Source organism: Hippocampus zosterae, chromosome 6 (assembly GCF_025434085.1).
Source record: "Hippocampus zosterae strain Florida chromosome 6, ASM2543408v3, whole genome shotgun sequence".
NCBI lineage: Eukaryota > Metazoa > Chordata > Actinopteri > Syngnathiformes > Syngnathidae > Hippocampus > Hippocampus zosterae.
Window position 1 is genome coordinate 2772901 of NC_067456.1, and position 26690 is coordinate 2799590.

Sequence of the window (26690 nt, forward strand, 5' to 3'; positions counted from 1 at the left end):
GGGGGGGGGTGGCAAAAGCATTGCTCAGTGACGCACGTGGCCAAGCGTCCTCTGTCACCCGCTTTGCAGGAACGCAAGGCCCTTTGCTGACTGGCACCTCTTGTCCCGGGTGGGATATATTCCCATGGCTCGACGCACACATATTTTTGGGGCTCAAACATTTTGGGATGTTAGGCATAAAGAAAACAGAGCATTTATTTTCAGAAGGATGTAGTTTTCGCGCATTCAGCGCACAGCATTGGAGACAATAGCTTTGATTTTTGCACAATTTTGAAGCCGCATTTGAAATATTTGGCAATCGTTTGCTTTGTAGCGAGTCAAATTACGAGATTTTTACTTTCCCCTCACAGGGTCTTAAAATAATTTGATAATTATATTCGTAATACCTGATCAATTAGGACAATACTTTTTAGAAACATGAAATTTGACTATTCAAAGTAATTATTATAGTCGGTACAATTTGTTGCATTTGTCTAGGATCCCCCCACCCCCATTAAAAAAAACATTTCATCCATTTCTCATGTTACATTTGTTGATTCATTGACAAGAAATTCATAAAATAGAAAAATAAAGGATGCTGCAATTAGATTTATCATTTATTGAACATATTGTATTAATAGTTGATTATAATAGTCAGTCATATTTGTTGTGTTGATTTAAGTTTTCTCTCAAAGTGGTTTGCGACATTTTTTTTTACTTTGTACCCAGTTTCAGCCATTCATCTAATAATTTATTTAAAATAAAGAACAAGACATGAATACAAACAATCATGTTGTAAATTACTGCATTAAACAATTCTTGACTTATAAAGTGATAAGAATGATAATCATGAGTAAGTTGTATTTATTACACTAATTTTTCATTTTGTATTAAGTTTATAAAAATCGTAATCTCATTATACAATGCGTAACTTAAACCAAATGTATTGCAAACAAAAGTTGAATTAATTATTATTTTTTTAATTAACATTTACAAATGACCTGGCCAATCCAGTCTGTTTTATAAATCAAATGTAGTCTTTGCGCAAAAATGTTTGCCCCGCCCTGGTCAACTGACTTTTCTCTCCACTTTCACTGCTTCTGCAAAAAAAATAAAAAGAACCCCCCCCCCGACTTTACAAGCACGGAAACGCAATAAAGAACACATCGTCACCTCCAGCTGTGTTGTTTCATCACACTTAAATCACTCAAGAGATGGCAGCTACACATTTCCTCTTTCAGGGTGGGGGGTCACACCTTAAAAAAATGCTGCATTTCAGGGAAAATGAAATCGGCAATTCTCAGAATAAAGCTCGCTTACACACAAGATGCTAATGCAATGAAATAACTAAACAAAAAATAAAAAGCACACACACAAATACGGTACCTTTGCATTTTTTTGTTGACTGTCGATTTCACATTTTTTTTGAAAACCCAAGTCACTTTGTGTCAAAAGTCGGACTTGAGTCATTTTACTGAGCACTAGCATTCGCACAATTTCTCACGTAAAATTGACTTTCTAAACGGGCATCAGGGTTGTTGTCATGGTTTGCACACCTGCCTCGCAGTTCTCAGGTTTTGGGTTCAAATCTCAGCATTGGAGTTTTCATGTTCTGACGTAGTGACTTGAGTGGCCCTCACCTGCGGCCTAAAATAATGATCACCTTTATACCAGAGCAAGACTCCAAGAATCATAGTGTCCAACGCCATTCTTAACAATGGGAACATTTATTTGAACAGGAAACAATGATAAAATTACAAAATTACAACGGCAGTAACGTTGAGCAGAAACTCTCATTTCATCAAAGGTTGTGCAAGGTAAGAAGGTCCTGGAAGGGGAAAAGCATTTCACACCAAAATGGCTGTCTGAGTGAAAGTCAATGAATGGCAATTGTTTTTTTGGGGGATTTATTTTCTGATTTATCATTAATAATTGTTACCTGGAGGCCTGCGTTTGTGGCATTGCTGCGCTCTTGCTTTTTCATGTACTCCTGAGCCAGCCAGCGGGCGTCATCTCGACTGAAGGAGAACATCAAATCATCAACAGTGTAACTTACAAGACGACGGCGCTTTTCATACTGTGTAGTATGGGAAATGCTTTTAATATCGGACTCAATAATCGGACACAAAAAAGAAGTAGGAAGGATAGCTATATAGGAGAGACTGATGATTACATCAAAAAGCAGTTAGTAGTAATAATTTGGTCCAAAAGTAGTAGTTTGGTCTGAAGAGACACAAATGAGACAAGACTTGATCAGTATGTCACATTTAAAAAGACGGGTAAGATTAATAATCACATCCGAATAGCTCGGGTCCGAAGAGACTCAAAACTGTAGAGTAAGTTTTGAAGAGACACGGGTGAGATTAATAATCAGATCCAAAAGCAACAGATCAGGTCTGAAGATGAGACGAAAAAAAAATAGACTCAAGCTTTAGACTTGGATTTGCAGAGGAAAAATAAAAAAAATCTGACCTCAAAGTACATCTGCTCTGAAAAGACAAACGGTAAGGCTACAAACTTCTGCTTTTGGATCTGAAAAGACGACTTGTTTGTTGCAAAAATGACCGTATGAACGTAAACGTTTAAAGCACCATTCACCAAGTGTCTGTTGTGGCTTCACACGCTGCGTAAGCAGATGTGGATTACGCAATCAGAAAAGAGGAAATTTCTTATTGAGCAATACGCACGACAGCTGTCGTCTCCGCAAATGTGACAAGCGAGACCGCGAGGTCGAAAGAAAACAAGACTTACCGGTTGTGGTTGATCAGATGATTGATCAGGTCCTTCACTTGGTCCGGTTGGCCGCTGGTCGCCATCAACGTCTTCATGTGCGTGAAGTGATTGGTCTTCACAAGCTTGACATGTTGACCGTGTTGAGTCATGTACATCAACACAGTCTCCCTGATCTGAAAAGTCAGAAGACATGATCGAGTTATCCCCCCACATATTCGCGATTCACCAATTCTCTTAGTCGTGCTTTTCCTTTATTCGCTGAAAAACTCACCTATCCACATTTTGTGCTTTCTAAAAACAAGGGGCCAGAAAATCCTTCACAAAATAATTAAGAATTTGTGTCAAGTAAGCCGAGTGGAACTTTGACTTTGAGAGTCAGGCGTAATTAAGGACCTCGAGTGCCCTCGCAAGGACCTCAAACACACTGACAAAGGGGCCAACTCGACTCCAACTCCTGACAATGACGCAACAGGACACGCCCCTTAAAGGCACACATTCAACACTCAAAACACTGCAGTACATGCACTGACAGCACTTGGTAGCTCCTTCAGCCAGAGACTGTTACACCCGCGCTGCAAGAAGGAGAGATACCGACGCTCGTTCCTACCGACTGCTGTCAGGCTGATGAATAAAAAATAACAATCATAATAATAATAATAATTAAATGATGTGAAGGAAAATTGTAAATAGTACTGCGATTTATCCATTTTGTGTTTATATTGCATTTAATTGAAAGATGTTTGTTGTTTTTTTTTCTCTTTCTCCTTTCTTCTTTCTACATACATTCTTGCTGCTGGAGGCTGTAAATTTCCCCAGTGTGGGACGAATAAAGGATATCTTATCTTATCTTATCTTAATTACAATATACTAGAAACATTTCTTTACATGCTCTTTTGGACAATACTGTACATATTTATAGTTCAAAACATTATGACATTTCATTTAATTGGGGGAAAAAATGTATTCACATACCAGTATTATTCATACCAGTAAATTGGGTTCCGAGGTCGGGTGACGGAACAACTTTTAATTTCTTCATGTCAGGTCTGAGGAAGCCCGGCATGAAAAATACAGGGCCTTTTCCCCCCAAAATGAAATCATCTTTAAGTCATTTATTTGGAAGGGCAATGCTCGACTATGACTTTTACATTCTATTACATTTGTTTTAAGATTTACTCTTTGGAATATTAATATAGACCAGTAGTGAGCAACTTTTTTGGGTGTGGGGTGGTTGGGGGGGTTTCGCTATCGACTGACCAGCTGGATTTCGATGATGTATTCTGAATGGTAGCAGCTAAATAACAATAATGCTCTTATCGCATGTCTTCGCCGTGTGAGAATCTTCTCGCCATCGGGCAGGTTCACAGCTTTTCATTTCCTCTTTTTCACATCTTTACTCAATCAGGAGATGAATTTGCACAAATCACCAATGTTCAACAAAAACCCCAACCGCTCACTTGTTGCTCGGCAATAGTAAGTTCCTTGAAGGGCTGAAAATAAAATTCAATCAAGATGATCATACTGAGGCAGCAACTCACCTGTGAGGGAATCCCGGCAAACTCTCCCGTATTCATGAGTTCCTCTTCCTGCTCCAGTACAGTGAGTGGGTCATGCATAGAAAGAAAGCCCTGCAAGCACCAAGCGGCAATTTCACCAGTAGGAATTGATTGGTCAGATAAACGGTAACATTTCATGGTCAGGTCTGATGAGATGCTGGTGAGACTTTGAATAAGACCGTAAAACAGGTCACGCAAGAAGACACTTTGTTGAGACGAAAAATCTGAGCCCAAAGAAGAACGTGGAGTCCAAAGAGACACAAGCGAGACTTTAATAAGATCCCAAATCAGCAAGTTGGGTCTGAAGAGAGGTGAATATAATTCATCATTCATTCATCTTCCGTACCGCTTGGTCCTCACTAGGGTCGCGGGGGGTGCTGGAGCCTATCCCAGCTGTCTCCGGGCAGTAGGCGGGGGACACCCTGAATCGGTTGCCAGCCAATCGCAGGGCACACAGAAACGAACAACCATTCGCACTCACACTCACACCTAGGGACAATTTAGAGTGTTCAATCAGCCTGGCACGCATGTTTTTGGAATGTGGGAGTAAACCGGAGCACCCGGAGAAAACCCACGCAGGCCCGAGGAGAACATGCAAACTCCACACAGGGAGGCCGGAGCTGGAATCGAACCCGGTACCTCTGCATTGTGAAGCCGACGTGCTAACCACTGGACTACCGGGCCGGTGAATATAATATTGATTTATATTGGTATATATTGTGTTTTGTTATTGCCGTGTGCAGTCCTGCCCTCCCCCGCCCCCCACCGCATGCTACAGACCAAACCTGTAACCGAATCATAATATGCAATATCTGCACCATCCATTTGAAATAATGTTCTGTTTGTAAATAATAAAGGGATGGAAATTTGGGTTGGCTTTTTTTTTAACTCTGATGAATCAATTCATCACACACACACACACACACACACAAAAAGACGGTTGAATTGATTCTTAAAATACTGAGTGAGCAGCTCAAAAATTTAAAAATGCTCAGCTAATCCATGCGATAGGCATCGTAATCTGCATCAGCCGACTTCACTCATGGCTGATCAGAGTCGGAATCAGCAGCATAAAACCCCCTTACATGTACACGGCGATGTTCACCTGAACCTGTTGATCTTTTTTGCTAGCACAAGGGATGAGCAGGAGCGTTCCAAGAGCAAAGGCCAACAGATGGAATTGGGCGAAGCCTTTGGCGATTCCTATCAAATCCATGCTTAACAACAGCGGACACCTGGGGGGATGAAAGCAAAACAAATCAGCAAATCCAAGTCGACCTCCTCGCGGTATGTATACAGTCCGTAGAAAGACAAGAAGAGGGTGTACTTTAGAAGGAGAACAAAGTTCCTGGAGAATGTTGCTTGTTGATCCGCACTCAACGGTAAAGAAGCTGAAACCAATACAGAGATTATACGTACATGACTATTCTATGTTAGCACTATACTCCCAAAGTAGCAGATGTCTGAAAGTGTGTCATCACAGTAACATCAATGCTCCTCTACATCAGACCGTCTATGTCATTTTGCATGGTATGTTATTATTATGGTAGCAGACCTTTTATTTTTTTTAAGATGAAATAACATGGTTTGGGTAAACATTTTGGTGTTTACAATATACATTATACAATGTTTGAAGAATGCCGCTGTTGTTGTGAAAGTGCTATATAAATCAGCATGTATTGTATTGTATTGTATTGTATTGTATTGTAACTATGCAAGCAAGCCTTTTCACTTCCTCAAAGTGATGTTATATGAAAGTCCCCTATTTTTAAGACAGTGAGAAAATGAGAAAATGAGCGGCTCTCAAGAATTCTTTCAAAGTGCGTTTTTTTTAAGTGGAAGTGGTGAAAGCGTATCAAGATTATTTACTTTCCATGGTCTCTGGAAGGCAAGCTCCTGTGATAAATGAGGGTCAAGTGTACTAATAGTGATATGAACCAAACTATATCCATCCATCCATCCATTTTCCAAACCGCTTAATCCTCACTAGGGTAGCAGGGGGTGCTGGAGCCTATCCCAGCCGTCTTCGGGCAGTAGGCAGGGGACACCCTGAATCAATTGCCAGCCAATCGCAGGGCACACAGAGACGAACAACCATCCACGCTCACATTCACACCTAGCGACAATTTAGAGCGTCCAATCAGCCTGCCATGCATGTTTTTGGAATGTGGGAGGAAACCGGAGCACCCGGAGAAAACCCACGCAGGCCCGGGGAGAACATGCAAACTCCACACAGGGAGGCCGGAGCTGGAATCGAACCCGGTACCTCTGCACTGTGAAGCCGACGCGCTAACCACTGGACTAACGGGCCGCCCCCAAACTATATGACATCATGAAATGAATACCTGAGACAAAAGGTGCCAGTAGCAGACTCTTCCAGGCCCTGGAGAAACTTGAAATCTGGAGAGATGAGAGAGCAAAAACCCATGAAATCTGTCAGGTGCTGTTGAAATTGATTATTAATTGTATTTATTTTAAACACTACCTCCCACAGGGCCGGCACTGCAACAGCTGCCTCCAGTACCTTCTGGAGATCACCAATCTGAGGCGAGAGGGAACCATTTTAGTTTGCTGCACATTCATATTCGCACAGGGCCTATGAGCAGTGTGCGATGGTGTTAAAATTGTAAAAAGTGAATTTCCGCAAATAATAGACAACTCATTTGGGTCTGAAATGAATAATCTGACCAAAAAATAATTGGTTGAGTCTGAAAATACGTGATGAAAAAATTGTTAATTGGGAGTGAAACGCAACTGAGTTCCGAGGGCAGAAAGCAGGACCTGAAGCGAAAGAGAGAAAAATGTGACACTTGTCATATGAGCTGAGAGTAGAAAGTTGGATCAACAGTAAAGAGACGAGAGAGACACACACGTAGTAAGATCATTCCAAAGTAGAGGACTGGATCTGAATTGACACAGATGAGTCTTGGATCAAATCCAAAGGCAGGAGGTGTTAAGACGCAACGGTCAGACTAAAAATTCTACCCAAAAATCGTAAATAAGGTCTAAAGGGACACGGGGAGATGTGAGACCATCAGACCATAAATTCGATGACTGTGTCTGAATAGATACGGGTGAGACTAAAAATCTGACCCGTGCGCCAGAAAAGATATAAGGGAGAAATAGTAAGACTAAATTAGATGTTTGAGTCTGAAAGGACAAATGAGACTAATAATCAGACACAGATGACACGAGAGATTAGACCCGGGATGTCTTGGGTAGGGCTGAAGAATACGTAGTTGCAAAATCAGACACTGGGTGACATTCAATCAATCCAGGGGGGGAAAAAAATGCTGGCAAACCCCCTTTAATCCTAAAAGAAGCCCGCCTTCCACATAGAACATTTGCGTAACGCTTTCCGAAACGTGAATATCCTGACCAAGTTGAAGCAGAGCATTTTCTGAAGAAGACCGTTCCACAGCTGAGCGTCATAAACCTTGTACTCCAGGCACAGGTCTGCCACCAAGCACAGCGCCTGAAAACACAAAACCATACTTACTACCCTCAGTGGCAGGGCGAAGCAGGCTTTGGAGCTCAAGGGCCACATTTTCAGAGCAGGCAGAAAGTACCTGTGGCTCGTGGCTGTGATTCTTCCACAGTCCTTTGATCAGGCCTTCTTTGGGGCTGCTGAGGAATGACTGCACCGTGTAGGTCACATTTAGCGCCTCCAGCCGCGACACAAAGATGTAGCATTTCAGGTGGTTGCTGTAAGTGTGGGACAAATAAAAGGATATCTTATCTTATCTTAAATACATCCTTTTTAATGATGCAGTGTGTGTAAATGTCATTCAGCATTCCCAAAATGAAAAAGAAGTGGAATCGGCATACTCCAGTTCCGCCCTCGGGATCTTCAACTGGGCCTCCAGGGTGTCGGCATCGGCGAGACGGACGAGGCAAAGGAGCGCTCGGGTTCGATGGCATAAGGTGAGACGAGGGCCGGATTTGCTGAGAGGCTACGAGCGGGAGAGCATAAGTTTGTAGACGGACAGCACTTAAGGTGGATGCGTTTGTCCCACCGCAATGAAGGACTCACCCAGGTCTCGGCAGACAGGATGGAGCTGAGGAGGCACACGGCATTGGCTGTGGGTTGAGACTGCAGCATGTGCACCACCCTGATAGCAACAAAGAGTTTGGCAATGGTTAATTTTACAAGAGGCAAGTGTATTTACAAGATGAGTATTTTTTTTAATGATGCTTCATTTCAAATGGTATTGAAATCGTTCATTTCCTTAAATAGAAAACAAATTACGGATATTGCATTTTTCCTAAAAAGAAAAGATTTATGCTTTAATATTAGATGTTTTTTTCCCCCTGCCCCATTTTAAATGAAATGTTTTTTTCTTGAAAAGAAAGAAGAAACAACTGATGCTGCAATTTCCTCAAAAGATTGAATCGATCTGATGAATGTTTTTTTAAGGCACGCGTAACTTTGTTCATTAGAGAATTTTGCTTTAGAGGGAATCAGAGGAGGTTGGACCATTTTTGGTTGTTGTCAATTTTAAAATTTAAAATCGTACATTTCATCATAAAAAGACAAAACTATTGATGTTGCATGTTCCGAAAAAGAAAATATTTAGGGTGGTTATCTTGTATGAAATACATGTTTTGTTTCATTTGAAATGTAATTCGAATCCTGACTTATTGAAGACACTATTGATGACACGCTTTGCGAAAGAGAAACGCTTTATGGTGGCCAACAAATGCAGTTTTCGGTGCACATAGAAGGAAACTTACCTCATTAAGTCTGGGTCATCGTTGAAGTTCCTGACACATTCCTTGTGGCTCATATCCTTTTGAGGCACAAGTTGAAAATGGCGGACAAGGAAGAAAAATAAAGCACGTCACAACAAAGCATAGAGCATGTACAGTTTGTCACCTGCAGGGAAACGAACCTTTGCCAATCCAGAACCCGTTTTACAGATCCATTTTTCCAGCAGCATGTTGTGGATTTTCAAAAGATCCATTTGGTTGATGGCGACAATTTCCCTCACCACAGCGTGTATGTCTGAAACACGGACGCCATTAAAATCATTCTTTTCCAAAAAAGAAGTTACCTATTCATTATTATTCTATAACTCGGTGGTGGCCTCGGCCATCCATGATTGAGAGATACCGCCGCTCGTTCCTACCGACTGCTGTCAGGCTGCTGCATAAAAAAAATAATTAAATGATGTGAAAAATAATTGTAAATAGCACTGCGACCTTATCCATATTTGTATTTATATTGCACTTAATTGTAAGGTGTTTTTTTTTTCCTTCTTTCTTCTTTCTACCCACAATCTTGCTGCTGTAGAATGTAAATTTCCCCAGTGTGGGACAAATAGTTTTACTATTGGTCTTGGCTGTACAGTGTCCTTGAGTGTTGTGAAAGGCGCTTACAAATGTGATGTATTATTATTATTATTATTATTATTATTATTAAATAAAGGATATCTTAATCAAAGATTTAACACTATTTAATAATGGTACGAAACAGCTAGGTTTTATTCTATCCATTGTCTACTTAAAAAAAAATTAAAAAAAGAAATGATTGCTGACACACCAGGATATGTTTGCCCTCCAAAGTCCCTGAAGCGTCGTTCCACGCTGCTGTGCTCGTAGAGGACCGCAATGAGTTTTTCCGGAGCGCCACTGAGCTTGAGGTACTCAGGCGTGTTGAACTGAGTGGGCACCAGGGCGCCCTCTGTGGCCGAGCGCACAAACTGCAGCTGCAGCTTGCGCAGAAAGGTCTCCGCTCGGATCCGCGTCGTATCCTGCCGGTTCCCAAAACCGTCAAACTCCGAGATCGAAATGTAGCAAAAAAACTAAAATCTGAGATTTGATCCTAAACCAATATCGCGCGGTGCTTTTGCGAACAAATACCTACATCAAGGTTTGGATCACCGAGCCATGTTTTTCCAATGGCCAAGCAAAAGCGAAGTGACTGCGTCTTCTCATAGCCTGCAGGCCACATAAGAGTGCATCTGCAAGCCGAACAACACTGACACATCACATGCTGGAGTCAAACCTGATGGAAGCTCCTGGGTGATCTTGTAGGCGTTTGCAACCGCCCATTCCTGGTTCTTGATGCTGCGGATGTACGTCATGACGGTCATGGCAACTTTCTGGATCTCCTTGTTACCTGGAGCCTGGCCCCTTCTCATTTGCTCCAGGACGAGGGGTTTCATCTTTGTATTGAAGATTTGGTTAACTGCCAACATGTAGAGCTTGTCCAGGCTCACCTGGGGTGAGAGAGGGCTTGACGTGTATTTGTTTTAATTATTTATTTATTTTTTACACACATGAGTTTTTAAGACTCATGCGCAGTACCTTCATCAGCTTGCTGATTAGAAGAAGAGTTGGGAAGGTTTCCTCACTGAGCTCCGGAGCTTAATATGAAAGAGAGAGGGACGACTTTACCAGAATGTATAAGCAGCGTTCCGCTGTCTGTTGTGGAAACCCATCCGGTACTGCAGAAAAACTGTTTTATGGTCATTCTCATCTCTAGGTTTCTACAGCTTTTGACGTTACAATAAATTCTGCACAATTCAAAGGTGTCAAATTAATTTTTATCACGGGACGCATTGTAGTTATGTTCATGTTATGTTTTGTTATGCAAGTCTGCCATTTCACTCAGCACTTCCTGATTCACTGGGTTGCAATCAATGAATTGGCATTCATAGATCGCTAAAAAACATTCCAAGTGAAGTAGCGCTTTAGCTTGGCTGGCCCTACACAACACTCCACGGTGAACACATTTTTTTCCCCATGTATGTATTCATCATAAATGCTACCACAGCATTTTTTTTCAAAAACGTGTGTTAGTTTCATTGTGCAGCTAAACCACGGGTGACTCACACATGATCTTCCAATAGTGTTTGTTCTGCAAGAGCAGGTGGAAAGGCAACCTGACGGCATCCAGGGGACTGGGTGGCAGGCTGTTCTCCAGAATGTATGTGTGCTCCACGTCCGAGGGGGGAGCGAGACGTTTGTAGGACTTCAAGTGCTGCAGCAGGCCAACTGCCTGCGGACAACATGATGAAGAATCATCTCATTGTTGGGATTTTTCATGATTTATATCCTTCATTACGCTTGTCGTCATCGAAGAAGCGAGTGAGCTGGAGTCTTTTAACAATTGACGAGTAGATATACTTTCCATGAAAATAAACAAATAAATAAATGGTGGGAACACTGTGGGTGACCAACAAAATAGCAGGGTAGCACGATAGTGTTTTGTTGATTTACCTGGCTGGGAGAAAAGCCGGGAACATTTTCATCAGCAGCCAGTAAAAGCTTCAGCACCACCTCAATCCTCTCGTAGTTGTATGGACTGAGCTGAGTGACAAAAAAAGTGAAGTGATGGCGACATATAAGCACACGAAACATTATGAAGAGAATAGAAGCACTCACTAAAATAGTCAAAGTATGAATATATTTTCAATTGTGGAGGCATCCCTTCATCAGCGAAGCATTGAAATACACTTTTGCGTGAGTATATCACATGCAGCGGACACATAGCCACACACAAATATAACAGGTGAGATCATTGTACGCGCCACCAAGATTTTTTTAACTGAAAATATATGCTGTTTTGCATGCTCTGTACCTGTTGCTGCACAATGTGTATGTATTGCTGCATAATGTGTTGATTTGTAATTACATGAGCCTATCTATGGTGTTTCTATATCTTTATATTGTAGCATTAAGCTAGCAGACGGTCTTGTGATGAAATCATAAGGTTTGGCTGAACATTTTTCTGTTTAAATTAAAAACAACAACAAAAAAAATAAATAAAAAATCCAACATGTTACTTCTCTACTTCAACTGGAAAAAAACAGCTTGAAGCAAGCTCTCAATCTTATTTGAGGGACTATGGGCAAGAAAATAAATCCAATAACATGTGCTTTAGGAACTTTTCATGTGTTTAAAGTGTGTGAAAGGGAGACAATTACCCCCTCCACCACACCGCCGAAAAAAAAAAAAGTATTGCTTCAAAGTGACCTATCGCAAGTGGTCTAGAACGTAATATACCCCCAAATAAACAGGAGTTCACTGTATTTCCAGACCTTAAAAATGGCAGCGGACAGACTGCTGATGAGCTGCTGAGTTTGGCTCAACTTGGGGATGATGGCCAGGACCCGCTCCATTATGTCTTCATAGCACATGGCTTGTGCGTGGCCCGTGTCTGCCTCCTCCTCCTCCTCTTGGAGCAGAAGTACGGTGGTAACATACTGATTGATGACATTGTCGCTGTCCAGACCGTACGTGCTGAAAATTAGAAAGAGGAAGAATTTCTAATCGGGAAACTGAAGCTTACTGAACACAAGGGCAGATATTTTATAGACCTGCAGTACTGGAGGATAATCTCGGGAGTGATCCTCTTGTTCTTTACCAGAACAGGGATCAATGTGCTCTTCAACTCTGGTTGCTGGTGAAACACAGGCAGGATGGAGATCTGCAAAAGACACAAAGATGTCCAATCGTTTAGAACCACGGACCTCTGTACTTTGAGGTGGGCGTGCTAACCAGTTGGCCACCGTGAAGGTTTCACTGTACCTCTAATTTGGCGAGCTTGATGCCCCATTCGGCATCTGTGATGACAGACAGAAACTTTTTCTTTTCATCAATGTGATCGTACATCCTGCAAAGCTCAACCCCGACCCTGGCCACAGCCTGCAATACAGATGGAAATCATGACAACTGTGATCACTGTTACAGTCAATAGCAATAACCACTGTTGTGAAAATACACATTTGGCGAACCAAGATTTTCTCATATTTTTCCAAGGTGCTTTCGATAAACTTCCACAGGATCTTGAAGACCTCTTCCTTTGAGAGAAGCGTGCACAGCCCGATGGCCAAATCGCAATCCACCATCCTCCAGTTGAACACCTACAGTGCATCAAAGACAGAAGTTTAGATGAGGGGGGAGGGGGGGAGGTTGGTCACAAAGTTTGCAGTGGGGCTCTCACTTTATTGAGCAGAGCCACAGCAATGGAGTTCAGGGACGACGTGGTGATCTTGCGCAATTCGTTCAGTGACACGTTGTACTTTCTCAGCTCTTGTGCGTCGTAAAGCTAAAAAAAAAGCGGCAAAAGGATGATCATGAGCCAAGTCGCTGCGTAGGTATAGGTAAGAAGAAAGGTCGGGAAGAAGGTGGGGAGTCAGCATGGATCAAGTAATTAAGTTGGTATAGTGGATAAGGGAGCATGTTGGAAGGTAAGTGGGTAACTAAGTAAATATGGTAGATACGTAAAGGATTATTATGTACCGCAGCCAGGGCCCTACCTGTGCACTGATCTTGGGGTCCATGACGTTGGCGGTGACGTGCTGCAAGCAGCTGCCATACGAGTTGACCAGCACCCTAAGGGCCAACTCCAGCTGACTGCACTCCTGTAACATCTGCAACATGCTGCACAGAGGACTCAGCATGGGCCGCAAGTAGTTGGAACCTGCACCGAGGACCAAACCAAGGTTTCGAGTCAAGTGGTATGGTGGTCTGGTATCATCATGACACATTTACAGACATACTGAAAATGGGACACGTTGACTACACTCACCATCTTTAAACGAGCAGTGAGAGAGACAGGAACAGTCGAGGGGGTACAGTTTGGTCTCTGCAATCACGGGAACAAGCAACAGCACTCAATAAATGCAAAGCGAACCCCTCGTTTCATGTCACTCCCAGAGGTTGACTGTCAAACTAACCATGATACAAGGAGAATTTCATTTCAAACAACAACATATTTTGACCTTACAAAAATTGCAGCAAAAATGATGTCATTATTTAGTTTTGTTTAATTATGTTATTACTGAATGGTTTCATAAAGTACAATATTACATTTTTTTAAAGAGGGCTAGAATGAATTAATAGCATTTTCATTCATTTCAACAGAAAGATGATTTGAGATACGCGTATTTTGAGTTCCAGGTGTGGTCACTGAACCAATCAAACTTGCATTTCAAAGCACAACTCTGAACGCTTGGATTTACCTTGAGAGACGGGTAGCAAGCAGTCAGTGATTTCATATTGTACAGGTAACACAGACACCGGGTCCAAAACGATGCAATCTTCATGAAAGACATCTTGGAAACACCACTGAGAATACGGATCTTTCGATGTCTCTCTGGCCAAATCCTGTGACCAACAAATCAGATGTGTTATTCCATCATGCACAAATATTAATTTCTCTTGTTGAATTAAAGTAGACATATTGTTCGGTTAATAGCATATTTGACAAAATATTTTTTAACTTACTGTTACCAAATCAAGAACACAATTTAGGCAACTATGTTGTTCAGCTAATGTGGTTAGTGTATGCATTTTTTCACAGTTTAAAGCAATCCCCCGGCGTCTAATTTTAATAAATAAATACGTAAAAAGATGCCGACCTTGGCTACGAAGCCGTAGTTGTCTGATAACTGGCACTGGTGGAAGATGTCCATGGCGAGCCGTGTGGACTTGCAAAGCTCCAAACAATCTAGCAGCAAGTCTGTAATTATGGTAATGAGGCATATGACAAAGATAAGATAACCTTTATTTGTCTCACACTGGGGAAATTTGCAGCCTACAGAAGAAAAATTGGGCGGGGGATAAAGTGTTTCATTGCAAAAAATAAATGTTTCAGAAAAGAACTGTACACAGTTCAATATAAAGTAAAGCATTAGCAATATATTTGTAGAATAAATATAATAATATCATCAAATGTAACAAGAGGAGTCGAAGTGATATCTTTTGGAGTACATTTCGAGTTGAAACTATGAATAAAGGGAATCACAAAACATTTGTGGAGGGTCTGGGGGGGGGGGGGGCTATGCTTTACTTTTTCGCAACTTATTTGAGACAACTCCATGTGTTTACCTGGGTGGCACACGGTGATGGCCTGGCAGGTGAGGTGGTAGATGACGGCCGGCAGGTCGGTGTCCTCTGGTAGCACCATGGGCATGTCGGCTTCCAGCATGTGGCAAAGCGTGTTGGCGGCGGTGAACAGCACCTTGCCTGTGGCCGTGTTGTTGTGATGTTCATAGAGCTCGCTGAAGGAAAATGCGATACGAGAAACAGGGAGCTAAAATAATGCTGAAACATAGAGTTTGTTTAAAAAATGTTTTTTTGAAAAAACAGATCAGCCTTACCTGAGGATCGGCAGGGCTTTCTGGACATCGCCGGTCCCCAAAGCTCGCAAGGCCAAGTCAGACCAGAGCTCCTGCTCGCTGTGCTGCAGCAACCGACCCAGACGACGCAGGCCGGCTTCGGTCGAGACGGTTGTGGATGGCCGATGGCCGCGCGTGCTCTCGTGTGCCGCGATGTGATGCTCTCGGATTTGTTTCTGGATCTCACGGTCTTCATAATTGGCAGGGGTGAAGAAGATTTCGAAATCTTCCTGAAGAACAGCAAGACCACGGTGATGAATAATCAAAAGGAGGGGGGTATTGTCACAATCAGTGTGCGGCATTCACCTGCAGATGGGCGATGGCCTTGAACATGTGGAGCTCGTTTTCGCACTCCATGCTTTTAAGAGCGTCATCTACAGTTGACGTGGAAAAAAAGGTGTGATGAAAAATGTATACACTCGTACATTCTTTTCATTCATTCGTACATAACTCTAAGTCTCCGTAGAATGTCACTGCCAGGCATAAGTCTACGCCCAAATTTGGTCAATTTCACTTTCCCCCCCCCCCCACAAACTGATCATACTATGACTGCTCAAGGCTATGCCACTGTGCCATTATTAAAGAAAACTGGTACTTACGTTTGTGTATGACTTGCTGGTATTTCGTTACCTCCACCATCACTTGAGCAATAACCATCTTCTCTTTCTTGTGCTAGTACAGACAAGCAAATTGGCTAAATGTCTCTCTCACTGCAGTAAAGCCATGTGAGGATAAGCGAGCATCCATCCATCCATTAGAAAATGGATGGATGGATAGATGGATATATTGTTATCTTTCAGGGCGGAGAATCAATTTATTTATTTTGTTCTAATTTTTGCTATTTGCAGGTTTTGGTCACTAAACACAGCAAATAGAAACGGTTCACTGTAGGTTCTGGAATCTTAACTCACGTCATCAGACAAGTGGTCTTTGTCCTCCAGCTTCAGTCTGGCCCATGATGTGAGACGCTCCAAAATGCAGGCGACCTCTTCACGGGGCAAACTCTTCAACATGGTGACACACGCATCGCTCTGCCCACAAAAGAAAAAAAAAATGTTTCGGCATCGAAGCAAATAAAGAAACAAAAAAGAAACACTAGGGAAACACTAACCTGGCCTTGGCTAATCAGCTGGATGAGATACAAGTAGTTGATTTGCGACGTCGGAAGTTTGTAGGCTTCTGCGAGAGCCAAGGCGTCCTGCAGGCATGTTGGAGAATCCTGCTTCAAGATGTACCGCACTACCACCTGCAAAACAAAAGGTGGAAACTAAAAATCTATTCAGTGCGACCCTACTACGCTGCAGGGGAAAAAAAGGGGGAAATACATTTGCAATGTGTTTACAAAATGTGTTTGAGCAAGTTTAGCCGTGTTGAAGTGGGAGCGACGCAAAAGTGCCCCACCAATTTTTTTTATTTTTGCACGGTGTAAAGCTCACCGATTTTCATCAGTGTGCCCCCAGCAAAAAATGAAGTTCATTCCATGTTACCATAATTTGATTCGGGCTTGAGTGGGTGTAACTGCGGATCCCGTAGCCCCGCAGAAGTTTGCGGATTTCCATCAGACGGTAGCTCTCCTCTAAAAGCTCCTGCCTGTGTTGGAGCCATAAATCAGGCAAATGCAACAGTGATGAATTATCAAAGAACAATCATTAAGCAATGATTACATTTGGATCAAATGCCCTTATCAAGAGAGGGTAGTGATGACATACTTTGGTCCATCCATCTTCAGGTATTGCTGAACCAGCTCCTCCACTACAGTGCTCCAGGGGAAGACAGCTTTCTGCATGACCTCCAAAACCGCATCCACCTTGAGCTGAGGGAATAGTTCCCACAGGAAATATATTACGCATTGGATATTTTTTGCTGCTCGGAGCGTAAAAATTTTCACAGATTCATTTTTAAGACAGTATTAAAATCGGTCACACACACACACACTTTAATGCATACATTATTTACATTTATTTATTTGAGAATTCTCAATATTAGATCATTTATTGCCAAAACTTTTTGTTTCATTTGATCCAATGTGAACCCATCCGTCACCTTGAAACCAAACTATGTTCCCAGGTTTGCACAACTAATTAGGATATAATACGATTCAAATATAATCATCATACATCTATGCACCCTGCCATTAGCTGGCAACTGGTTCAGGGTGTCCCCCGCCTACTGCCCAAAGACAGCCGGGATAGGCTCCAGCACCCTTCGCGACCCTTGACTGATTGAGCCTAGCTCAAATTCCCCGAATAGCGAACCTGTTTGCGCAACGTGACTTACATCCATATCCGCCATGCATCCCAGCACTGCCACTGCTTTGGCTTCCCATGGCGTGAAAAGCGTTGTGGTTTGGGAGCTGCAACGTTCCAGCATATCCTATTATAAAAGAAAATTAAAAGAAAAACAGATGATAGCACTTGATATCAGGCTGGCTTGTGCTGTTGTTCTTACCTTGATGTACTGCAGAAGAAGCTCATCCAAAGGAATGCCATGTTCCTCAGCGTAAGGCAGGACGTTGTTTTCCACTGTGGCGGCGACCAGTTCCGGAGCTGCCACTTTGTCCAGCATGAGGAACGTAACACTGCGTACCTTTCCCTGATAGTTACATTCGATACATTTTTTTTTTACAGGAACAAAGCAATTCAGCAGACTCCGTACACTTCAGAAGGCAGACAACTGTGCCCCCCCCACCCGGGTGTGTAATCAGTACATTACTATAATTGGCGAACCTTCTCAAAGAGCGAAAGTGAAAGTCTGCAGTTGAATTTCGTGTGGAGGTCCAGCAGCTGACGTAGGTTCGACACCAGGGTCCTTAGGTCTTCCACTTCTTCCGAGCCATAATTTTCATCCTGAGAAAAGGAAGGCGAAAGAGCAGATGATGTGATGATGTGCACGGCTAAGAGCAGGGGTGGGCATAGTGTGGCCACTCCTTTCAATGAGCGTTTACATGACAAAGAGCCGTGGAATATATGATTCGTCGATTTAGCAGTCCTCCATTCCTAAAATGAGTGAATCAAAATGTGTTTCATTCATTTGCCTCATTAAATATGATCATTTAATGTGAATAATACAAGAACAAATGTACAGTGAATATTTGACTAAATAACAACAGCAATAATTATTCGGAAAAAAATTTACGGAATACACATTCAATATGTATTTTGAATATATTTCATTAAAGAATTGGTGAGTTGGTTAATTGGAAACAATATTAGAAAAAATTGTGACGGAAACAATTTTCCACATACTAAAATGTTTAATTTATTTTACAAATTAATTGCTTAACGTATGGTATAAAGATGAAATGTGAGGAAAAAAGTTTGTATGCGCTGTGATAGAGTGGAAAAAAACTAACTCACAGATTTCATCCATGACCATAAAGACGGCAGTCCGAGCTCTGCCAGGGTCAGTCCGTTCTGTGGCCAAGCGCCCTGGAAAAGCACGTCAGATTTATTTCCAAATCCAAACTACGAGGATGAGATCGGATGGAAAACTCGTTCCTCTACCTTTTCCATCAGCTCCAGATTGCGTGCCCGCTGCTCAATCCATTTCGCCAGGATTTTCTGAAGGCAAGAAAAAACCTTTTAGCGCAATTTTTTTTTTCCTGTTTTATGTGTCAGGAGGTATACTACCTGTCCTGGTGGGAGCACTCTACGGACAAATGGAAGAAACACAGTCTTAAACCAGGGACAAAGGTCTCGGGATGGCAGATCCTCTGGAATGGCGTCCAGGACGGCTTCAAGGCTGCGTTCATCAAAACTTACTGCAATCTGGCCCTTTAAAAACAAAACAAAACCCACAAATCAAACAACAAAAAACAAATCTAACATTCTTTTATCTTTCTCCCATTACCTCATATTTCAGCCAAAGGAGTTGAGCGCCGCACATGTCTCCATCTCGCAGGTGACTCAGAATGTCTCCCAACAGGTCCGTGCTGTTCAGGAACTCAATCCAGGCGATGCCGCTGTGTTTAACGCAAACGGACAACAATCACGACAGAACCTCAATGCTGTTGATGTTGCCAGAAAACGCAAGAGTCTACTTGAATTTGTCCTGGCCGTGAAGACTGCAGAAGGTCGCCAGTCTGGCCAAGGCCTCGTGGATCTGCAAGGAGGAGGAACGCGCGGCGGCGTGGCTCAGCATCTTCTCCGCCGTGTCGAAGCTCGGCCACGGAGCCTTGATGCAGTAATCCACCACAAACTTCTCATCCTGGACCACATGTAACAAACACTTTGTTACTATACTACTTTTTTGGGGGTTATTCAAGGATTTATTTTTCTGAAGAATTTTTACCCTTGCTTACAAGAGTTAAAAACCTTCACTTTCTACTGCAACAATGCTGCTCACCTCGTACGCGGAACATGTCAGAGCGAGCATATCCTATTGCTTTTTTCATCCATTTTTCTCCACTGAATGTCACTCACCGTGATCTTCATCAGGTTAATTCTGGCCTCCTCCACAAGTTCGGACCATTCATCTTGTGTGTGGCCACCCACCGACGCCGAGGCCAGCTGCTCCAACACGAAGGCCAGCTTCACCTTGTAAACGAGCTGAACGGAAACCAGCATTTTCAATTTGCGCAGTGTCTTCCCGCCAAGGCACATATTTTTTACAAGAGAAAACACGTCACCAAACTAAAATGTCACAAAAGCTCTGTACGCAAGTTATTTGGATTTGACAAACACTAAAGGACAAAGTATTATATTTAATATTATTCACTGTAAATATATATGTTTAGTTTTTTAATAGAAAATTGGATGTGCAAGCTCCGGCTCCTTCCAAACACACACTTCCAGAGGATAAACACCAGCAAAATGTAGGAAGCTTTCAAAATGGCAAATGTACCTCTAAATCCAGTTCAAATAGAGTAGCAATCTTTTCAGCCTCATCAAATTTGTGTTTGTGAAGAAGTCTGCTGAGCCTGGTGGAAGAGAACTCAAAGTGAGTTATAATTGAATTAATCAAAGGTAAAACATGTCACCCCCCCAAAAAAAATAATTAAAGCTACCTGTTCTCAGGCAAAGCCTCTGTCAGGCAGCGGACAATGAGGGAGGAAACACACTCTCCTTGACTGCTCCAGCCAAAAATGAAGATAAAGCACAGTATCAAGTAGCAATTATTATTGATTTTTATAATTATTTTTACAATAATGAATCTTTTTTGTAATAATAAAAAATATTTTTTATTTTTACAATAAAAAATAATAATTATTTTTTTATACAATTTATAATTATTATTATAAACACTAATGGCGAGTGAATATCATGCTGGCTCACGAGAAAACAATTACCTTTCTGAGGTGCTACGAATCCCCTCCATGAAATAAATAGTGTCCTGAAACAGAAGGCATAACGTATTGACAAGTAAAGATATGAGTAGTGGGTCTCTTTTTTGCTCACCCCTATTACATACATAGGAAATTACTTGAAGCAATAGAACCAGCCCTCTTCCAATACTTTTGTCCATCAAGTGACACCATTGCCTACATTTACAGTATTTTCCCCCAAAAAATGTTTCTAAAGAAAAATGTGGGCTGTACAGACAGTTAGTTTTCAAGTCGAATGTTTGAGAGCAGGTCACATTCGTAATTACGATCCCTCACCATGCTTATTTTTGTCTGGACCAGGCAGGACCCTGAGAAGACATCCAGGCAGTAGCAAACGGTCATGGACGGCAAACATCGGATCTTGAGCGAGTTGATCTAAAAATATAAACAAGTATATTTTCATGATGAGAAAGTTGACCAATGCAAAGGCAATGCAATGCAAATGTTGAACTGACACGTCTACCTGACTTTTGTCTTGCTTCTCCAGGGTGATCATCTTCACGCTGCCCTCCGTTTGACTGGAATCAACAGCACCGAGTTGACATGGCCGCCATAGGAAAATAAATGTACAGTATACATAACTTTTAGTGTATTTTGTATGATGGGGTTTAAAACAACAGGATCACATTTTACCCTTCCACCAAGGCCGCAGAGCCGCAATCGGTGATTATTTCAAAGTCGAGAAGAGCAACATTCGGCCAGACGTGAACCATGACCAGGAAATCCACATCCCAAAGACTCAAGACTTCCTAAAAAAAACACAAGGTAAGGAGACAAGATTTTTTTTCTTTAGATTTAAATCAGTTCGTAACTGTCCAAATGAAATGTCGGTGACATAATCAAAATTAATGTCAGAATAATCGTCAGCTGGAAGTGGAAATAATCATCTTGAAGCCTTTTTTTTTGACAATCTGCCTTGCTGTGAAATTCACTCCCTCCATTAAATGTATGCACGTAAACTCACCTCTGTGTCGAGAATGTACAGAAGATTTCCAATCACCACCATTTTCTTGACACCTTTAAAGTAGAAAAACAGAAAAAAAAATTAAATCGATACGTTTTATTCCGAGTTCAACAATAACCATTTGGACACTTGACATCATTGTCAAATTGGTGTAGAATGTCAACGTTTCATATTAATATTTTGCCCTTTTCCTCACCTGTTATCAAACTACGTTCCATGGAGTGAGCGAGACACATCTTGGACTGAGGAGGGTCGACGGTCCAGTGACTAACTGCGTGCTCTCCGTCTCCCTGCCAAATTCCAACAGCGTTAAGTGGTGACATATTGGCCGAGCCTGTCGCAAATCTAGCTTGTAGCTAGTGCCTCTTGTCACGGGTAGCCACTGGGGGCTTTAAACCGATGGACTTTTGAGGCTCAAACAAATAGTGACATGAAGGCATATGCTGGACGTACAAATGTATTTGACTGGCAGACTCACACATAGCGTTAAACAGAATGCATCAACTTTTTACAATTTCAAAGCCCCATCTTATAAGCTTGGCGATTTTTTTTGGTACTGCCAGTACTGTCAACTTTAGCAAACCTAAGCAAACTCTACTAATCTCTCAGAATTTACGTACGGTGCACTCACCCCGATCAATAAATGGATTTCACTGGCCAAGGTAAAGGTGACTGCGTCGCTGCAGCCTTCGTTATGGTACATCTCGGTGGAGCAGAAGTCGATCTTGATGACTCCCTGAAGCTGCATCCACCCATCCAAAAAAGTTGCTTTTGCTTCATTAATTATGCAGCCACATGAAAAGCCAAAGGCCTTTACTCACCTCTTTTAAAGTGGACATGTCCATATTTTCAATTGCTGGGACAAAAAGAAAAGTATGACTTTACATGAGACAGAAAATGAGACTAATTTTGACATTATAAACATTGCCGTGTATACCTGTTTTGATCCTGGCCAAATTAAGGTTGTTGATGTGAAAGAATCCATCCTTTATGACCAGAAACACATGGTACAGGCCTGTAGAGAAATAAATGGGAGTAAAACTGAGGGGGGGGGGAAATATTTCAAATTTTCATTGGTATCAGGAGAAACAAGGCAAATAGTGTGTTGGTGATCCTTGCTAAAACACTTTTCCCCAGTTTTAGGAGCTTTGCTTTTTACCCTGTGACACCTTGTTTTCCTCTGTGATGAGAGCGCGATACGTTTTCTTGTCGCCACTGCTTGGTTTAATGACCAAAGCCTGTCCAAAACACATGAGTGAAAGCCAACATGTTGTTTAAAGGAGACATATTATGCATTTTTTTTTACAATTCAAACAGTTCAGTGATATAATGTATATAATACAACACACTGAAGAAAGTACTGTGTTGAATTTACTCAATTTTACTTCATCAAGTGGCTGCACGAAATGAAAGGCAGAATATTTGACTTTACAATCAAGAGGAAAAAATACGCAAAAATGTTTTTTTTGTTTATTGTGGGGGGCGTGGTGTTTGAATGTTATTATCTTTGTCTTACACTGTAACGTACTAATGTGTTTAAAAAAAACATTGAGAGAAAACAAATTTGACTTTACAACATTTAATAACGGCCGATTACACAGGCACAGGCACTAATAATGTGTCTCTATACTGGTACTTTTGACAAAAAACTCAGAGAATCAAGAATTCTAGCACATTTTAACCCAATTCTTCTAGTATTGCAGAAATCAGCTTGTTTAAAGGGGGTGGTCTTGTCTTAACCAAATGAGCCACTGCTCACTCTACTCTTCTTGTAATGCTTAGCCAATGGCGAGTACAACTTTTGTTACTTGAAGGCCAAGAGAAAAGGGGCTGCGACAAGGCTTGCGTTTACTGTGAGGGAAAAAAGTGAGCCCTTTTGGCAGATAAAACATGGACTGTGTTTTCACTACTAGAAGCAGCACTTTATCAGCAAGCTTCTGTGCATGTGGTGCATGCAGCGGAAACATCGCCAAACGTCAACAACTGTGCTGATCAACTACAAACTAAGGCTAATCTGTGAGAATACAGTTGGCTTCATTTCAACGGATGTTATTGAGCTGCTCCTTCTGGTTTGTGTGCCTTGGCCAGCTGGAGGTAGCAGAATGCGGGCATGCAAATTTACAGTACATGGAGACAATCACAGCTCCTCAGTAATCTGCAGTAATATTAGTGGCTGAGGTAGACCTGTGCGTATTGTAACATTATCTGTCTACATGTGTTGCACTACCGTTTGTTTTCAAATATATTTTGTAGTTTATAGCGTTATAACTAAACTTATAAAAAGCCACCTTTCTATTGCCACTTTGAATTCATAATGATATGCAACAATGTGGAGGGAAAAAAAGTCATACTTTGGTGAGGAGTATTCTCTTGTGTGGAACAAAGATCAAGTGCAGGTTGCCATTTCTTTCGCACACAAGCACAAATTGTCTGTCCAGGCACACATCGACGGCGTCCACGTCACTTTCTATGGAACAGGGAAACATTGGGGGGAGGGTTGTTGTTGTTGTTGTTGTTTTGAGAAAAGCATATTGCAAAAACATAGGACTAAAATGTCTTTTGAAATGCAAAGACCTTGGAAGTCACCCAGAGTCACTGGATAGGTGGTAGCGCAGTAAAAAGAAAATTAATTATAATAGAATAACAGCATGAAGACACCTTCTGCCGGATGCAAGAAAAATAGTGCAGCAAATGAAATACTGTACCCCCTTCATTTCATTTTTGCACCGAAACAAAAATTTCATGTGACTTTTCATGAATTTCATACCAAAGTGAAGCAGCAGCAGCATGGTTTGGTAGTTTTGGTCGAAAAGCACTACCGTTTTGTCAGCGACAAGAATACTCCAGTTGTCTCCACTGATGGAATCAATATGAGAGTCTGACTGCACCTGCGAAGGGAAATAAGATTTTTATGACATCCATGGAGGTGGTTCAGCGATCCACTACAGCCACGATAATAAACCATGTTCAATCAGAGGGTTCTCGGTTTACAAATGACATTTCCAAGTTTCAAGCAACATTGTTGTTCAATATTTTTATTTCAAATTCGTGGTCGGCGGGGACAGGGAGACTCTACCGCAAACTCATTTTACATGGTGGGCCACATATGGCCTCGGTAGATGTCAAGTGGGCCGGACCATTAAAATGATACCATACTTTGCTATAAATAACCAAAACAACATGTCTTTCCTTTGTTTTGGTATAAAGAAGCACAAGAACATTAGGAAAATGTTGAAATTTAATGAACATATCTTTTACAAAACATTTCATGAAGCACATTACATTTCCTTCGACAAATGTGCAATTTACTTTTATCATTCACATATATGCATTGCAACTGATCCCACTGATTGTACAAACTTTAACAAGTAATTGGTATTGAAAAATATAGTAATGCACTTTAAGATTAAACGAGATTTATAAAGAAAGGAAGTTTTAAACCATTTACACGTGCATCCCTGCCTACACCTTATAAATTAAGGAGAGTGCTATTGATAGCGTCTGCTGTCATAGGTCTGTCAGTGACTGACTGAGGCTGCTGCTGTCTTTTGATCAAAACAGTGTCCTCTAGCGGATACTCAATGAATTGCACCTTATTAAAAATATGAATTCTGTGTCTTTTATGCATTTTTTTTTCACTTTTAAATTATCCTGCGGGCCTGTTCCGGCCAGCATGTTTGACACCAATGCTCTACCACCTATGGTAGTAATTGCATTGCAATCGTCGTCGTCGTTGGAACGCCAATTCGTCGTAAACCGAGCATCCGCTGACCTGTCCGATCTTTTACCTCGCTCGAGGACAACTTGACCAGTGTGTCCACCTGGTACAAGTTACTGCCATTCTCCTCTGGTGAAACACTCCCAAAGCGGACACTGCTCGAATCCTCGTTGACCAAAAGCTCCACGTCGTTCCACATCGCGACTTCTTTGGGGAGCTAACAAACAATGAGTAGTATTGTGTGTTCACAAGAAAATTTCATGTTTCTGCCATGATAGTTTCAGCTTCCATCTTGGGTAGTTTGATTGGCTAACTCATAAAGATGCACAGATTAGGGTTCGCTAATAAAACTGGCTTTGTAATAACTATAACATTAACGGCTATAACATTTAGTCTCACCTATCTTCAGAAATTCATAAGAATCATACTGACGTCGAAGTAACTGCAGCCATTAACTTTAGAAATTGGCGGGCGGAAAGGACACGTAATAATGCTCTAAACGGGGTCTTTCAGGTACATTTTTTTCCTCCTGGGACCTATACAAAAATTTCGTATTCATGCAAACACACAACATTCAAACCCTAATTTTAAACTTTACATGTCATTAATAGTTTTAGCAAACAATATTCATTTGTGGATGTTAAGTGACTACTGTAAATCGAGAATAACTTTTGCCTGAAAAACAAAAAGCTGGGTCAAGAATTATATCGCTATTTGCCCTATCAGCTGTGTGCATGTGCACTCGAAACAAAGATGCAGAAACAGCAAGATAAACACGCCTCGAAAAAGGAAAAGCAAAGCGCTTGCCACATCGGTGGTCAGTGGCCATGATTGCACACCTAGAAACACAGATATAAAGGGAGCAAGATAGACTACGCCTCGAAAGGATAGACATGAGTAAATGACAAGCAAGTGTTAAACCTAGTGTATTTTGTTCTTTGTCGCTTTATGAAGTTCAATTCATTGACCGAGGGAGCAGATTTGACAGTTCAATATGGCAGACGTGTGACAAATCAGTGTTATATTTCAAGATTTGTTTTCAAGGCTGAAAAGTCACAAAGACTAGTATGGCCAAATTATGAATTTCAGAATAAAGTATCCTCACAACACAATGAACAAATATTTTCATTTTACCTCACATATTCGTAGTAACACAAATTTACAAATTATTTTTTTGCATTTGACGACAGTTAAACGTGATTTTTCCCCTTTAACTTCAAATTTTAAGATACAATGTATTTTAATTTGAAATGATTGGACAATGCGTTGTTTGGTATGTTGGTAACCA

General features: G+C 41.5%; 1 protein-coding gene across 5 annotated transcripts; it reads right to left on the bottom strand.

The window, feature by feature from the left end:
* kntc1 (kinetochore associated 1) lies at positions 1-25870 on the bottom strand. Of its 5 annotated transcripts, XM_052067071.1 has the most exons (62): positions 25802-25870; positions 25473-25619; positions 24452-24572; positions 24036-24151; positions 22844-22922; positions 22622-22699; positions 22506-22540; positions 22316-22426; positions 21881-21974; positions 21685-21737; positions 21354-21469; positions 21184-21238; positions 20997-21095; positions 20685-20728; positions 20403-20465; positions 20240-20315; positions 19819-19944; positions 19437-19603; positions 19247-19358; positions 19027-19170; positions 18901-18957; positions 18754-18825; positions 18124-18243; positions 17846-17989; positions 17675-17770; positions 17107-17210; positions 16885-16987; positions 16509-16643; positions 16309-16428; positions 15997-16069; positions 15704-15771; positions 15380-15627; positions 15108-15280; positions 14639-14739; positions 14240-14384; positions 13807-13863; positions 13535-13698; positions 13219-13323; positions 13010-13138; positions 12804-12920; positions 12593-12702; positions 12314-12515; positions 11493-11582; positions 11106-11271; positions 10578-10636; positions 10276-10489; positions 10135-10208; positions 9811-10021; positions 9161-9273; positions 9003-9058; positions 8302-8380; positions 8097-8221; positions 7838-7973; positions 7648-7743; positions 6754-6810; positions 6614-6668; positions 5596-5659; positions 5374-5503; positions 4251-4340; positions 2731-2885; positions 1919-1997; positions 1378-1626 (listed from the first exon to the last, which is right to left on the bottom strand). In XM_052067071.1, exons 2-62 carry the CDS (start codon positions 25599-25601, stop codon positions 1585-1587), a joined length of 6552 nt encoding a protein of 2183 aa, XP_051923031.1. In that variant the 5' UTR covers positions 25602-25619; positions 25802-25870; the 3' UTR covers positions 1378-1584. The 5 variants fall into 5 exon arrangements, with proteins under 5 accessions (XP_051923034.1, XP_051923031.1, XP_051923030.1 ...); XM_052067074.1 differs by lacking the exon at positions 1378-1626 and adding an exon at positions 1-1079 and having other exon boundaries at positions 25473-25870; XM_052067070.1 differs by having other exon boundaries at positions 25473-25870.
* Between the last annotated feature and the right edge of the window lie 820 nt (positions 25871-26690).

Coding starts and splice junctions, on each gene's coding strand:
- kntc1 (XM_052067071.1), bottom strand. CDS start 25,601: ATGTGGAACGACGTGGAGCTTTTGGTCAACGAGGATTCGAGCAGTGTC. Junction 12,703..12,803: donor TCAAGCTCGCCAAATTAGAG/GTACAGTGAAAC, acceptor TGTCTTTTGCAG/ATCTCCATCCTGCCTGTGTT. Junction 10,209..10,275: donor CACCCAGGAGCTTCCATCAG/GTTTGACTCCAG, acceptor TGTGGCCTGCAG/GCTATGAGAAGACGCAGTCA.